General features: G+C 39.4%; 1 protein-coding gene across 3 annotated transcripts in view; it reads right to left on the reverse strand.

Annotated features, from left to right (window-relative positions):
* Positions 1 to 15,239, reverse strand: part of FMN1 (formin 1) — a 580,566-nt gene that overhangs the window by 294,994 nt on the left and 270,333 nt on the right. For all 3 annotated transcript variants that reach the window (XM_006883052.1, XM_006883051.1, XM_006883053.1), the window contains one exon: positions 3,721 to 4,487. In XM_006883052.1, coding sequence (XP_006883114.1) covers positions 3,721 to 4,487 — 767 coding nt within the window. The remainder of the gene's footprint in view (positions 1 to 3,720; positions 4,488 to 15,239) is intronic.

Here is a 15,239-nt window from a genome sequence, read left to right on the forward strand (position 1 = left end):
TTACTGTAGAAATTTTAAGAAAACATGCATTCATAAAACACAGAGGTCAGTAGATATAATCAATGAAAGAGATCTAGAAAATTCCATGGGACAAAACATCCTAGGATTCTGACTATGGAGGTCACACACACACTTCTGTCTGCATTTCCATGATGACAAAAAGAGGCATCAAGTAAACCCAAAAAAGAGAACCAATTTTCAAATATTGATGGAATATTTTTAAACAGACTGAACATGGGGTATTAATGTAACAACAACATGGATTTCCCTGATGATAGAAGGAGAATTTATGCCTTCAAGCTGTGGTGCTGGAGAAGAGTGTTGAATATACCATGGACTGCTAGGAGAACAAACAAGTTCATCCTGGACAGGGTGAAGCCAGGCTGTTCTTTGGAGGCAAGAATTCTGAAGCTTCGTCAGACATACTCTGGACACATTGCAAGGTGGGATCAGTCCTTGAAGAGTGGAGGGGCAGCACAGGGGAGGAAGACCCTCTATGAGATGGACTGATTCAGTGATAGGGATAATGGGGGAAGGTGTGTCAGAGGCAGTGAGACTGGCACAGGATAGAGCAGGGTTTAGGGCTGTTGTACAAAGGGTCGCTATGAGTCCTAAGTGACTCAACAGCCCATAGCAACAAAAATAACTTAAACATCACTGAAGAAGGTAAATTTTGAATGGGAAAGAGAGATGGTTAATTTAGGAATATGGTAAGAGCTGTTAGTCTGAGCTCATGAATGTTCCTGGCAGCTAAGGAGTAGATGTGCAGAAAGTGATAATGCTATTCACAGAACAGCCTGCTTGAGCCTGTCCCAGTGCTCACGCACCTGTACTTCTTGGCCCCAGCTTTTATGCCAGTATGACTAGTGTTACAATTCATTCATCATCTGGAATAAATTGGCTTTGGAATCAGGTTGAGCACCTCATTATTATTTATAAAACTGTTTCTGTGCTTACTCCTAAGGTTAAACAAAATCCTCGGGAGGACCATCTCTCCGTGAGTGAGTTGGGGGCAGCTGGCATTTGGTGGGGCAATACCAAACACCTCTGATGATGGGGAATCTGGCATAACGGTCAACTGCTTTCTGAACACTGAATGTAGCGTTCTAGCTCCAGTGAAAAAAGAAGAAAGGACGTCTGGAAGAGGAGGAATATGGATAGGAAAAAGAAGAAAATACTAACTAGGAAGTAAAGAACCTGTCTGTGAGGATTTATTTTTGTTCAATTAAATAATAAGTATTCTAGATAAAAGATAAAACTTGAAATGTGGTCTAAATGTATGAAAGCAGTACGTTATTCCTGGTCTCCAGAAGGTCGAAACATATGTGACCATTATACAAAATGTTTAACCCTTTGGGTGTATGAAACATTAACCATCACTTTACCTACTTTCAATGGCAAAATTACATTTACTTTTTGAATGAATAATACCATAAATTAATAATACCCAGAATCTGTAGATCAATGAAATTGAAAAGAAGTAGCAGTGCTTACAGGTGTAAAATATTGTGAGGACTCATAATAATCCAGGTATTATATATGGCAAGAAGAGGACATGTCAAAGTCTTCATAAATGAAGTAAGGAAATCTCACTATTCTAATATTACAAACTCAGACTCACGGTTCACCACATGTTCACTAAGCTTGGCTTTCCTGATGTCCTGGGCTGGGAAGGTTATGCACATTCATCTACTTTTCAGTTTGCACAATGGTGATGTCTTAGGTGAAACCAATTAAGAGTTTGAGTATTCAATTGTTTCCCTTCTCAAAATGGCAAGCCACGTAAAGAAGGGGAAATGCAGACGGTGATTAATTATCTCCAGCTTGCCTCTCTAGCACACTGAATATGGGGAGAAGGGCCCATATGTCCCAGAGGGACTATTACATAGTTGCTGTGGTCTACAGTGTTCACTGCATGAGGTCTCAAGAGTACTAGAGTGCGGACGGCCTAGCGGGCTGCAGGTGTGGGACTGCTCCATGCTGTAGAATCCTCGAATCGAGGGCTGACAGGTGGAACCTATCAGATCGGACTGACTGCACACTAATTTGAGAACACTAATAAGGGAACATGACTCAAAATAAATATCTGTGAAATTCTTTCTGGAAAAGTGTCATTAGAGTTTTGAACAGGAAAAGAGGTATACTAATGCTTTAGTTAATAGTGGGAGCGATTTCAAGATCATCTTGTGGTTTGGGTTGTATTTTTTTTGTTTGGTTTTTTTTGTGTGTGTGTGTGTGTGTGTTTGTTTGTTTTTTATGCCATTCTTCTGGGAAATTAAAAAGTATCAAGATTTTCCACAAATAAACTCTTTCTTTTTGGTAAGAGAAAAGGGGATGCATATGCATAATCAACTTAGTTCACAATACATCTAGTGTTAAGGTATTCCCACTCCTATAATGATTTCCAGTTGTTCTATAATTGTCAATTGCATGTTATTTTGTTCAATATTCTTCCTGCCCCCAAGGAAAGTTTTACATAGATTGAAAAAATTTACTTCCACACCTTGATTTGGAGAGTAAGTTTAAAAATGGGTGTGTAAAAATATGTTCTCTATTTGTTGTTCATTGCAAATGAATAAACTTTACAACTAGCAAGTGGCCACAAAGCAACTCAATATATTTCAATTGTCTTCCCATCAGACACAGAAATGAGGCAGAATAAATCAGATGCAAATAAGTTTGAGTCAGGATGTTGAGCCACTTAATTCTGGTTCCGAAAATTTGCATTTAAACCAAAAAATACTGAATTTGAATCTACTTGCAGATCTTGTTAAATTGTAGATTCAGTATATCTAGAGTGGAAGTCTCTAGATATCAAGAGTATATCCAGAGTGGAAGTTCAGACCTCTGGTAGCCTGGTGGCAAGAAGCTATGCTGCAATCCCAAAGGCACACAGTTTGAGACAATCTCCTCCCATGTGCTGGATGGTCAACTATGGGTCGTCTCCAGTTCTGTGGTACACAACCGCAACAGAATGGAAACACAAATTTTCAAAAAGAAGGAGGAGGAGGGCTTAAACTGGACCAAACTGGTTTAAAGGTCTAATTTGAACACAAGTTTCCAAACAACCATGTATCTTGATACCTTACACATCCAATTTAAAAACCTATACAAATGTAAAATGCTTGTTGGCTATGCATATATATCAACACTTTCTCTGAAGAAATAAAGGGCCTAAAGTGCATTTAGCAATTAGGGGAATCAGTTTAAGTGGAAATAATTTATATTTTAAAACTATCCTCTATCTTGTAAAGTTAATTGCTTGGCCATGCCTGGTTCATTCAGTTAAAAAAAAGAAAATTACACATATATCTGTTATATATCCTGCACATAGCACTGATGACATCACAATCGAAAGACAATGAACCACAAAGAGATACTGTAATAATGTTCAATAAGTTGGTCACATAGATTTGGGTGCAATTTGTTTATAATTACTTACTAAATGCAGAGATTTTGAAGAAGGCATCCATTAAGCCTTCACTTTGATCTAGCTCATAAAACGGAACATTTATCTTACAGAAGGATCTAAGACTAAACATATAATGAAAAAAGGAGAAAATGGGATCGAGATAGACATTATCCCTGGCATACTCCAACCATGTGTATCCAAAGCACTCACTCAACGAGTGAATATTGAGCTGGGAGGAATAAAATGTCTCTTGGGGAAAAATTCTGAGAATTCGGCAGCTGTGAAAGGGCCAGGGGAACTTAGTTTACCTCTTATCACTTATTTGTATTCTCGTCCAATACAAAGGCTTCATGGGACAGCTCGGTTCGATGGCTGGCTTCCGGGGACATTGGCTGGAAGAAGACCCAATTCCAAAGAAGAGTCCAGGAGGTGGTGGAGGTGCTAGTCCTGGGAGCGCTGGAGCAGGAGGGGGAGCCCCACTGGTAGACAGAGCAGATAAACTAGGCGGTGGAGGTGGAGGCGGTGGAGGGGGAAGCCCAGCACTTGGAGGTAGGGGCGGTGGTGGAGGCGGTGGTGGGAGCATCTCAGCACTCACAGATGGTGCAGGAGGTGCTGGTGGCAAAGGTCCAAGTCCAGGGGGAAGAGGTGGAGGGGGAGGGATAGGTGCTGACAGGGGTGGCACAGGAAGGGGCGGCGCTGCCTTCGGCTGATTAGTTGAGATGCTTTCCATAGACTGCAGTTGGGAATGGATGTCCTTATTGTCATTTTGGGGAGAAAGCTGACTTAAAGAGGAGATGTTCAGTTTTTTGGGTACTATTTGGTTGCTTCTCATTGTCTTGCTTTCACCTTCACTAGGTTTGAGGAAGGTCTCCCTGTCTGTCTGAATGCATACGTTTCTGTAGGTCTTCGGAGGGCAGTCATCATCGGTGGAGATGGACACATCTTTCCTTTCTTCACACCCTCCTCGCCATCGGTGCTCTAACTCATGCTTAAGATTCTTAATGGTTTCCTCTAGTTTCGCTGTGATCACGGCGTGTTCGCCCCGGATGTGAAAGGCTCTAAGTTCAAACTGGGCCTGGAGAGAAATAAGGGGAAAGAAAGTAAAGAGTTGATAAGGCAAAACAATTATCAGGATTTAAAAATAACCACCATTCATGTGCCACTACCGCAGGGCTCACATAAGTGCAGGGATACATTGACACATTCTTTCGAAAATCCAAAAGGGTATATATTTCACGTTATGAATTTTCCAGGGACTTACATAGTTGGAGTAAAAGCGTAATTTCATACAATCTGAGTTCATGGGGAATAATTACTATGGATTAACGTTTAAAATAAAACTGTTACCTAAGAACTTTCACCCGGTTTTAATATCAAACACAAAACAAAATGTTTAATAAAGGTTTCAGTATGCTAGAAGATCTCTTAACTTTGGGGTTGTGTCTGGAGAAATAAAACTGTAAGGGGAAAAACAGGCTTGAAGAGCTCGCTGACATGGAGTGCAGTTCTCACAGCCATCCTCAGGATGTTTACCTTTATGGGTTTTCTGGTCAGCACAGCAGAAACAAAAGGGGCAGAGGAGCAGTGTGTTTCTTTAATGTGCATTTCTGCATGTGGACGTCTTTAACATTATCTTACCTAAGGTCCCAATGATCAGTGTTTGCATCTGTTTCTTAAACTATAGCAATAAACAAACATTATCAAGTCATATCTAAAGTATGAGGCTATTCAACATCGTTGAGATGTTTCCCTCTTCTACATATCCAGTATTTTAAACTATATTTTATAAGCCATGGAGCTCTGATGACGTAGTATGCAACATGCTGGACAGCAAACCAAAAGCTCAGCAGTTCAAATCCACTACTGCTTCACAGGAGAAAGGTGGGAAATCGCTTCCTGTAAAAATTTACAACCTCAGAAACCCTGTAGAGTCAGAATCTACCCAAAGGCAGTGTGTTTCATAAGACACCAGTCTTGTTCATACATAGTCATTCTTTCAGCTCGCTTATAATACCTTGATTCTAAGGGGTTTTGCATGTTTTAGCAAGATGTTGGTGCACTGCCTAGCATTCAGAGTTGCTTAACTTACTATAGTTAACTAGAAATCAATCGAATGCCTGAGTTTTTAAAATCCTATTTAATAGCAATTAAGTTTTGATGAATTTATTTAAATTATGCCTCCTTCATCACATTAATAACTCCATGAGATGTAATCAGTGATGGCAGTATTTGTCTTTGCTTGTGTATCCCAGAGGTGGGCACAGCAATCATGCACATTAACTATATGGATGAAACCCACTGTGATGAGCCTGGTCAAGTTCATTTCTCCAAGAGTCATCCCATGGCTAACCAAGACTTTCTTCACCTATAATTTCAGCTCACAAATACTGAAAATTAAAGTATAAACAAGTACCAATTCCTTTTATATTGGAAGAAATAAGGTAGTTTGTCATTTGAAATAATATTTGTTGTACTGTTTTTGTTGTTGTTGTTGTACTATTTTATGATTTAGGATCAAAAATAGTCTTAAAGCCTATTCAGGCAAGGCAAAGATACAAGAAACTTTCTCCTAAAACTAGATTGCCCTTTTGTATAATACTGATTTTTCACAAGCTGGTTGGTTCCAATTGGACGACAATGAGTTCAAGTTTGTTAGTCTGTATCCCCAAACAGCTGCAAGAAAGAGTATTTAGAGTGTTTTGGTTTGTGCTTGTTAAAACCAAAATCTTGCCCCATGGGGATGAGGCAGTCCTGAGTCAACTCTGAAAGAGTTAGGGAACTCATGGCACCATTTATCTCTCGTATAGCACAGAGGGCTGGCTAGCTGTCTAAGCTCTGGATTAATACCGCCTGGTTTACATCTTGCTTAGCTCTTAGACACGGAAATTGTCCTAAATGTAAAATCAGGTGATGGTGAGCCTTCTCGAAGGCTTTTATAAAGGTAAAGAGGGACAACTCATGCAGAGCAATAGATAATTTGTAATAAATACATGAAACAAATTTTTGAAAATGTTATTTTAGATTACTGTTTGGTGCTAATGAACATGTTTTGAGTGAAAGTTTCATCAATTTGTAATTATAATTCTAAACATCAAATAATGCCCCCTATGTTGGTGCTCAGATGGCCTAGTAGTAAGAAACTGCACTGCGATCCTGAAAGCACGTGGTTCAAATCCACCAGAAGCTCCGTGGGAGTAAGATGGACAGTCTCCTCTCATGTGATAAACTGCATCTGAAAACTACTGGAGGGTCAGCTATGGGTTGATTCTGACTCAACAGTACTCAACCACCACCAACACCAACACCACCTATGTTGAGTGATCTGTATCAAAGTAGGAGAAGTGTAAGCAATCATAATAAATAATGTACTACAAATACAACAGTTCACCCAGCTTTTCCTAAATTGCACTTAACAAACCTCTGAACGTAATTTCAAAAGCCATTCAACTCTGGTGCTGTAGTCTGTAGGGAGCAGTGCTGCTACTCCAAATGTAAATCTCTCTGGAGGTCGGAATGCACCAGAGGTCCCAAAGGAGAAATATGGGCAATCTCCAATGTGATCTACAGCCTTACCAACCCAATGCAATCTCTGAGTCTGCTATGACTGGATGGCAATGAGGTAGACATTCACCTAGGTGATCAGGATGGTATTTGTTTCCCTCACTTTCTATCCTGTCCTCACCTATCCCTTATTGCTACCATGAACTGGTCAAAATTTTAATTTACATTTATTTTAATAAAGTTCTCCTACAGCAAACTCAAACCCTTGGTTGATATTCACAACAAAACTTTCTTCCAAAAAAGGTAAAGATTCAAATGATTTTAATGAAGCAATAAATTTGCCTAGCCCTTAGCTTCTTAATACTGCAAAAAATCTGCAAACACATATTTCCACAGGAAAACGTCACCACCCATCACTTGTATCTCTCGGCATCTACTGAAGCTGGTGTCCATATTTGCATATTCTTTTATGAGCTCAAATATATTTGTTTAGTGCACTAAGAAGATAAATTGAGTAGGTTCTTTAATCTTTCTGTGCCTCCATATCCCATGAGCAAAATGAAGATAATAATAGAATTAACTACACAGAATCATTTTGAATAGTAGATAAAATATGTAAAACTACAGAAGAACATTTGGAGCACATCAAGTGTTATAAAAATTTGCTATCATTACTGCTGCTTCTTTACTGCCTGTCGAATCAGAAAGATCTGTGTCTCCATCACCTTTTTCTGAACTCTGGGCATCTTTCCCAGGACCATGCTCTATCCATGCTGCTCTATTTATCTACAGCAAAAAAAAAAAAATAGATTGTGTTTAGCTGCCATTGAGTTGGCTCCAACTCATGCAATACCATGAACATCTAAACAAAACTCTGTCCACTTCTGCTCAATTGAGCCCAGATAGGTTGTCGTGATAGGTAGTGAATTGGACTCCTGTATTCTATAAGGTTTTAATACACTGATTTTGAAAAGTGGATAGTCAGGTTGTTTGTCCCTGCTCGTCTTCCCCTAGATTCTCCACTGAAACCTGTTCAGTATCATAGCAGTATTAAAGACTCCACTGACCAGCGGGTGATGGCTGCCTATGAGATGCAAGTTGTTGTTAGGTGCCGTGAAGTCACCTATGAACAACAGATCTGAAGCTTGTCCTATCCTGTATCAGCCTCACAATCTCTATCCTGCTCAAGCCCTTTGTGGTAGTCACGTGTTGATCCATCTCATCAAAGATCTTTCTCTCTTTTTTCTGACCCTATGCCTTGTCCAGCATGATTTCTCTCACCAAGGACTACTTCCTCCTGAAAATATGCCATTAGTAAGTGAGATAAAGTTTCATCATCATTATATCTAAGGAACACACACTCTGGTTGCATTTCCTTCAAGACAGACTGGTTTGTTATTTTGTCTGTACATGAGAAAGTCAATAGTCTTTGTAAAAACCACAATTCAAGGGCATTCATTCTTCTGTGATTCTTATTCATTGTCCAACTTTCAAATGCTTAAGAAGCAATTGAAAATATCATGGCTTGGACTGGTGCACCTTAGTCTTTAAATAGATATCCTTGCTCTTTAGAACTTTGGATGGATCTTTGACAGTAGATTTCTCCAATGCAAAATGTCTTTTGATTTCTTGACTTGGATGTTACCATGAGATGCATAGACAAGTCTCCAACATAGAAAGTAAGGATTATGCTACTGAATGACTATTGCCTGAAAAGCAAAAGATATTTTTTAAAAATCCCCTTTAGAATTTCTTCCTCTAGAAAATAAAATCTTGATTTCTGGAAGTGAGGAAGACTTGAAGCCTTTACTGCAGAAAATCAAAGACTTTCAGTATGGAACATCAAGAAAACAAAAATCTCACCACTGGGCCTACAGACAACAACAGAATAGATAGTGAAAAGATTGAAATTGTTAACAATTTTATCGTACTTGTCAATACTCAACACCCTTGATACCAGCACTCAAGAAAGAAAAGATGTGAAACATTAGGAAAATCTGCTGTCAAGGACCTTTCCAAAGTGCTGAAGAGCAAAGTAGTCTGTTTAAAGATGAAAGTACACCTGATCCAAATCATAGCCTTTTCAATTACTTGATAAATATCTTAGAGTTAGATAATGACTAAGGATGACAGGATAAGAATTGATGGCTTTGAGTTGTGTTGAAGAAGTTTACTGAATATCACATGGACTTGAGAAAACAAACAACAAAAAAAACCCCTCCAAATAAATATGTCTTGGAGAAACCCTTATCATGGCAAAAGACATCATGCTTGGAAAGGTACAGGATCAGCAAAAGAGAGCAAGATGATCTGACATAGTATTTGTAACAATTAGCTCAAGTAGCAGGAGTGGCATCCACTTCCTAAACAACAAGCCTCCGGAAACTCTATGAACTTTGAGAAAAGATAGTTAATAGGCTTCAGGTCTTTTGTTCATAGGGTCGCTATGAGTCATGCTCGACTCAATGGCAACAACAAAAACAACACCTCAAGTATATCAGAGATGATGAAGATAACAGAGGATCAGGAAGAGTTCAGATTCATTGGCCATAGGGTCTTTATGAGTTGTAGTTGACAATGAACAACAGCTTTCCCCTATGTTCATCCTACCTCTATTCCTTCATACAGAGCATTGTGAAAAAGCATGGTAACTGACTTACCTACTTTTTCATCTTACTTTGTAGACAATTATAGTTTCCATTTCCACTGCCCTACTAAAATTCCAAAATTTTACTATTAATTTGCTCAGTACTTATCAGTGACTGCTTTCTAGGCCTTATTTGTTACGGTGGATGGTTGCCCAGGTTTTGAAATGCTCTCTCTCCCCCTCTCCCCTCATTTCCTCTTCCTTGTCTTCTCAGTCCTGTCAATCTGTGCCCCTCTTCCTCCACTCGCCCTTAAGTGTTTTCCAGGCATCTTCCTCAGTATATTTTCTTACTACATAATCCATCTCTGTGAGGGAGCTCTGCTGGCCTAGTGGTAAAGAGCTGTGTTGCCAGCCCAAAGGCAGGTGGTTCAAATCTACCAGCAGCTCCATGGGAGAAAGATAGGCAATGTCTTCCTATGCATCCTACAGCACCTGAAAATCTACTGGAGAGTCAGCTATAAATCAGTTACAACTTGACTACATATAAAAATAATCTGAGTGACCTCATTTATTATGCACTGGTCACATGGGTACCTTAATACTCTAATTTCAAGTATCCTCTGGGCTGATCTACCTGTATCTCAATCAGTAAGTCTGGGAGTCTATGTGGCTGACATTGCTGTTGTCAAATTTAAATTTGTTCTTCCTCTAAAAGTCCCTCTCAGAGTTAAGGACATCATCATCCTCCCAGTCATCACATCCAGAAATATGGATCTGTGCTGAATTATTTGCTTGCTCTCGTCCTCTAAATATAATTTGTTAACAAACTCTTATTGACCTGATTGGTCCATATCTTTCCATTTTCATTGCCACAATCTTTCATTGAGTCTTATCAAATGCACAGTATAAGAGCAACCTAATCCCTGACCCCAGTTAAGCAATTGGTTGTAGAGGGATTTTGTAAAAAAAAAATTAATGTAAATCCTTATATACTTAAACTCTTTAAGAAATACCCTTCATTTAGCATGGATACATTGCAACCTCTCTAAACTATATTCTGCTTCCTTTCTCCCCCTTTGGCTCATGCTCCGTCTTTAGGCAGAACCTGGATCTGCAGTAAATATTTTTTGCCTCTTCCAGGGCCACCCTCTTTCATGAAAATGAGTCCTAGTATATGTTTGTTTTTTCTTTTCCTGTCAATAGCTTTCTCTGCTACAAATATCCAAGGTAAAGTGATTATCACACACAGATCCACAGAGGATGCCTCATAAGCTGTATACACTGATCAAGAAAAAGAAAAATGTTGACTTTCTATTTACTTGACACTAATATCTGAGATTGCAATCAGAAAGAATTCTTAGTTCATCCCAAGTTTGTTTCCAAATTCAGTATGACACAATTAACTTAAAGTGAAAGCACCTTATTTATTGTCTATCAGTTCATATCATTTATTTCAAATTATACCTGGCTTTAATGCAAATTAAGCATCCCAAGTCCATACATTTCTAGTTTTTACTCACCTCGTATGCCTTTTTTTTTTTTACTTTGAACATGAAAACCATGTGCTATTTCTCCTTATTACTTGGTTCCCTAGCTAAGTTGTTGTATGCCACTGTGTGGAAAACAACACATAGCTGACCCTCCAGTGGGTTTTCAGAGGCAGTAAATCATATGGGAGGAGATTGCTCATTCTTCTCCCATAGAGCTGCTGGTGGTTTCAAATCACATGCTTTCAGGATTGCAGTGCAGCTTCTTTCTACTAGGTCATCAGAGGATGCCTAGCTAGAAGTACTGATAATGACTGGGTGGATTTTGTAAAGAAGGTTAGCAGTTTCTGTTTAAAAACATCTAATGTACTACTTACTCTGCCCCAAATCTAATCCCTAAAGTATTCAAATAGGCAGCCAGAGTTGAGATCAACAGCAACCAATACAAGTGATAGAATATAATACCACATTCATACTAGTATCAGAGGACTGTTTGGTAATGACTCTTAGGTCATTTCAGAATCTCCAAAGGGATATGTATTATCTAAAAACAAAACAAAAAATCTTTTCTAATTGTAAATTGGCAGCACCATGATAGATGGAGAAGAGATTGAAGTTAACAGTTACAGCTTGCTTGGCTCCACAATCAACACTCTTGGCACTAGCAGTCAGGATATCGAAGGATGAATTACACTGGGAAACTCTGCTGTCAGGGACCTTTCCAAAGTACTTAAAAGCAACAATGTCAGTCTAGAGACTAAGGTGTATCTGACCCAGGCCATGGTCTTCACAATTTTTTGCTATGCATCAGAAAGCTAGACAATGACTAAGGATTACAAAAGAAGAATCAATGTCCTCAAGTTGTGATGCTAGAGAAGAGTCTTGAACATACCATAGACAGCCAAGAAAACAAATAGGTGTGTCTTGGAGAGGGTAAACCCAAGTTTCTTCTTGGAGGTTAGGATTTGAAGTTCCATCTCACATACTTTGGGCACATGGCCAGGAGGAACAAGTCCTTAAAGAAGGACATGATTCTTAGAAGTGTGGAGGGACAGCCCAGGAGAGGAAGACCCTGGATGTGATGGATTAATACAGTAACTGGGGCAATGGGGGTAGGTGTGTCAGAATTAGTGAGATTGGATCAGGACAGGGCAGGCTTCAGAGGTGCTTGCTGTACATAGGGTCACTGTGAGTCACAGGTGACTTAGGGGCACATAACAACAGCGACAATTGTGATTTGTCCCAATAAAGTGCTATTTACTAATTATCCATGTTGTTCTTGTTCTGTGTCATCGAGTTGCCTGTGATTCATAGCGACCCTATGTACAACATCACTGAAGCCTGCCCTGTCATGAGCTAGTCTCACTGAATCCAACACACCAATCCCACTGCCCCAGTTACTGTTAACAATCCATCTCATCCGGGGTTTTCCTCTCCTGTGTATTCCCTCCACCCTTCCTAGTATGATGTCCTTTCTCCAAGGATCACACCTTCTTGGCCACATGCCCAAAATATGTGTGACAGAGCTTCAAAATTCTAGCCTCCAAAGGAAAACTTGGTTTCACTCTCTCCAATACACACCTATTTGTTTTCTTGGCATTCCATAGTATGTTCAAGACTCTTCTCCAGCACCACAATTCAAAGGCATCAATTCTTCTTCTGTCATCCTTAGTCACTGTTCAGCTCTCTGATGCCTAGCAACTAATTGTGACGACCATGGACTGGTTCAGGTGCACCTTAATCTCTAGACTGACATCATTGCTTCTCAGTACTCTGGAAAGGTCCCTGACAGCAGATTAACCTATTGCAATTCATCCTTTGATTTCCTGACTGCTGGTGCTAAGAGTGTTGTTTGTACAGCTAAGCAAACTGTAACTGTTAACAACTTCAATCTCTTCATCCACTGTCATGCTGCCAGTTGGCCCGTGGTGTAAATCTTTGTCTTCTTGATATTGAGCTTCAATCCATATTGAAGACTACAGTCCTTTATCTTCTGCATCAAGAGCTTCACGTTCTCCTCAGTTTCAGCAAGCTAGGTTGTGCCATCTACATAATTTAGATTTTTGATGAATCTTACTGAGAATAATTACTATTCACAGGAAACAATCCAAAATTATTATCATAATATTTAAGGCTCTTAGAAACTAGACTTTGTCTACATTTTCAGGATTGTTCTTAGATACTTCCCATGTTGTTGTTGTTTTGTGCCGTCGAGTTGCCTGCATCTCATAGCGCCCCAAGGAGAACAGCCTGAAACCTTGTTCTAGCCTGTGCCAATCTCACTGTCTCAGACACACTTTCCCCCATTACCCCAGTCACTCACTCAATCCATCTGATAGAGGGGAGGGTCTTCCTCTCCTGTGCTGTCCCTCCAACCTCTCAAATATGATGTATCATTCCAACGACTGGTCCCTCCTTGTAACATGTACAAAGTATCTTAGATGAAGCTTCTGATTCTTTGCCTCCAAGGAGCAACCTGGTTTAACCCTCTCTAGGACAAACCTGTTCATTCTCTTAGTAGTCCATGGTATATTCAATACTCTTCTCCAGCACCACAGTTCAAAGGCATAAATCCTCTTTCTATCATCCATAGTCACTGTCCAGCTCTCTGACACATAGAAGGTGATTATAAAGACCATGCCCTGTGTCAGGTGCACCTTAGTCTCCAGAGTGACATTGTTGCTCTTCAGTATTTTGGAGAGTTCTCTAACAGCAGACTTTCTCATTGCAATGAGTCTTTTAATTTCCTGGCTGCTGGTGCCAAACTAAAGCTGTGAACAATCTCAATCTCTTCACCATCCATCCTGATGCTGCCAACTGGCCCAGTGGTAAGAATTTTTGTTTTCTTGATATTGAGCCACAATCCATATTGAAGGATGCAGTACTTGACCTGTTATACTAGGAATGCTCAGCATTTGATCAACTACTACTTTCAAGTTTGCACATATTGTTGCCTCCATATACAACACTCTTTCTCTCTACCTTCACTCAACAAAAGACTCAAAGGCAAATTTAGTCAACTCAACACTAATCTGGTTTAAAACTCCCTTGACAATTCTTAACAAAAATCTTCTCTTTTCTTTGTTGCTAAAGATCTATGTTCATATTGCATTATAGTCAGCTGTTTATCTTTTTTAAAATCTATCAGGAAGTCAAGGACCACACCTTATTTATATTTGAACTTCTAGAACCATATAGCTTTTGTTAGTGATTAACAAATGCTTCTAGAATGGAGCTAAATGGAATTTTATCTTCATGTTTAAAAATTAAAACTTCCTGTGCCTTCATATCCATCCAACTAAACCAGACTTACTCCTTAAATCATCACCACCACTACAACAACAACGAAGTCCAGAAGAGCAGAGAGAGCTGTGACTATCTTCCTCTAGAACACTTAGATGAACAACAAAATTACAAAATCAGTTTTTGTTGAGTCAATTCTAACTCCTAGCAACTTCACATATGTCAGCCTAGAACTGACCTCCATAAGGTTTTTAAGGGCTGACAGTTTGAAAGTCGTTTGTGGGGCGTTCCTTTTGAGGTATTTCTTGCATAGACTTCTGTGTAGACTCCAGTGTTTAGGTTAGCAGCACAGTATGCTAATTTATATGTACTATCACTTCATAATTGCTACTGCCTAGAAAATTTAGATAAAGCATTTTTTCCCCCCAAAAAAACTCTATAAGCATTTTTAAAATTGTAGCTGTTCCTATTCCGTTTTAACAATTTAGAATGCTTAATATAGACGCATGGTCTTGCCACAGAAGGCCTGAATGCTGCTCCTATAGTGTTATAAACTATCCCCATTAGAAATGAACCACACTTGTGATTCTAATCTGATTAGAAATCAAGCTGTAGGCAACTCCCCCAGTCTCCTCTGGGGATAGTCCTCCCTTCCCCTACCAAATCCTCATTATTTTTTAATATCCTCCACATAACCACTGCTTAGAGATATCATCGAAGGAACACACTGTACTGAAACCCAAGAAAGAGAGGGAGACTATTGCTTGTCTGCTCCCCACAAGCTTGTCTGTCAGAATGAAGGTGGAAAAGTGCCTGTTGATGAAAGATATTGTGTTGGTGCCAAGCACTATGGGAGAAAAAAAATCATCCACTGGCATTTTGTTATAGATATTCTCTCCTAAGGATGTTGCCAGAGTCAGTACAAAATCAGGTTATCTGCTGTACAGCCTGACTAAATCAACCTTTTCCAAAGACTCTTCCAACTCTATGTCCCAGGTCAGCTAAAGCC

The sequence above is a fragment of the Elephantulus edwardii genome, unplaced genomic scaffold (genome assembly GCF_000299155.1).
Source record: "Elephantulus edwardii isolate Elephantulus edwardi_28Jun2011 unplaced genomic scaffold, EleEdw1.0 scaffold00026, whole genome shotgun sequence".
Taxonomy (NCBI): Eukaryota; Metazoa; Chordata; class Mammalia; order Macroscelidea; family Macroscelididae; genus Elephantulus; species Elephantulus edwardii.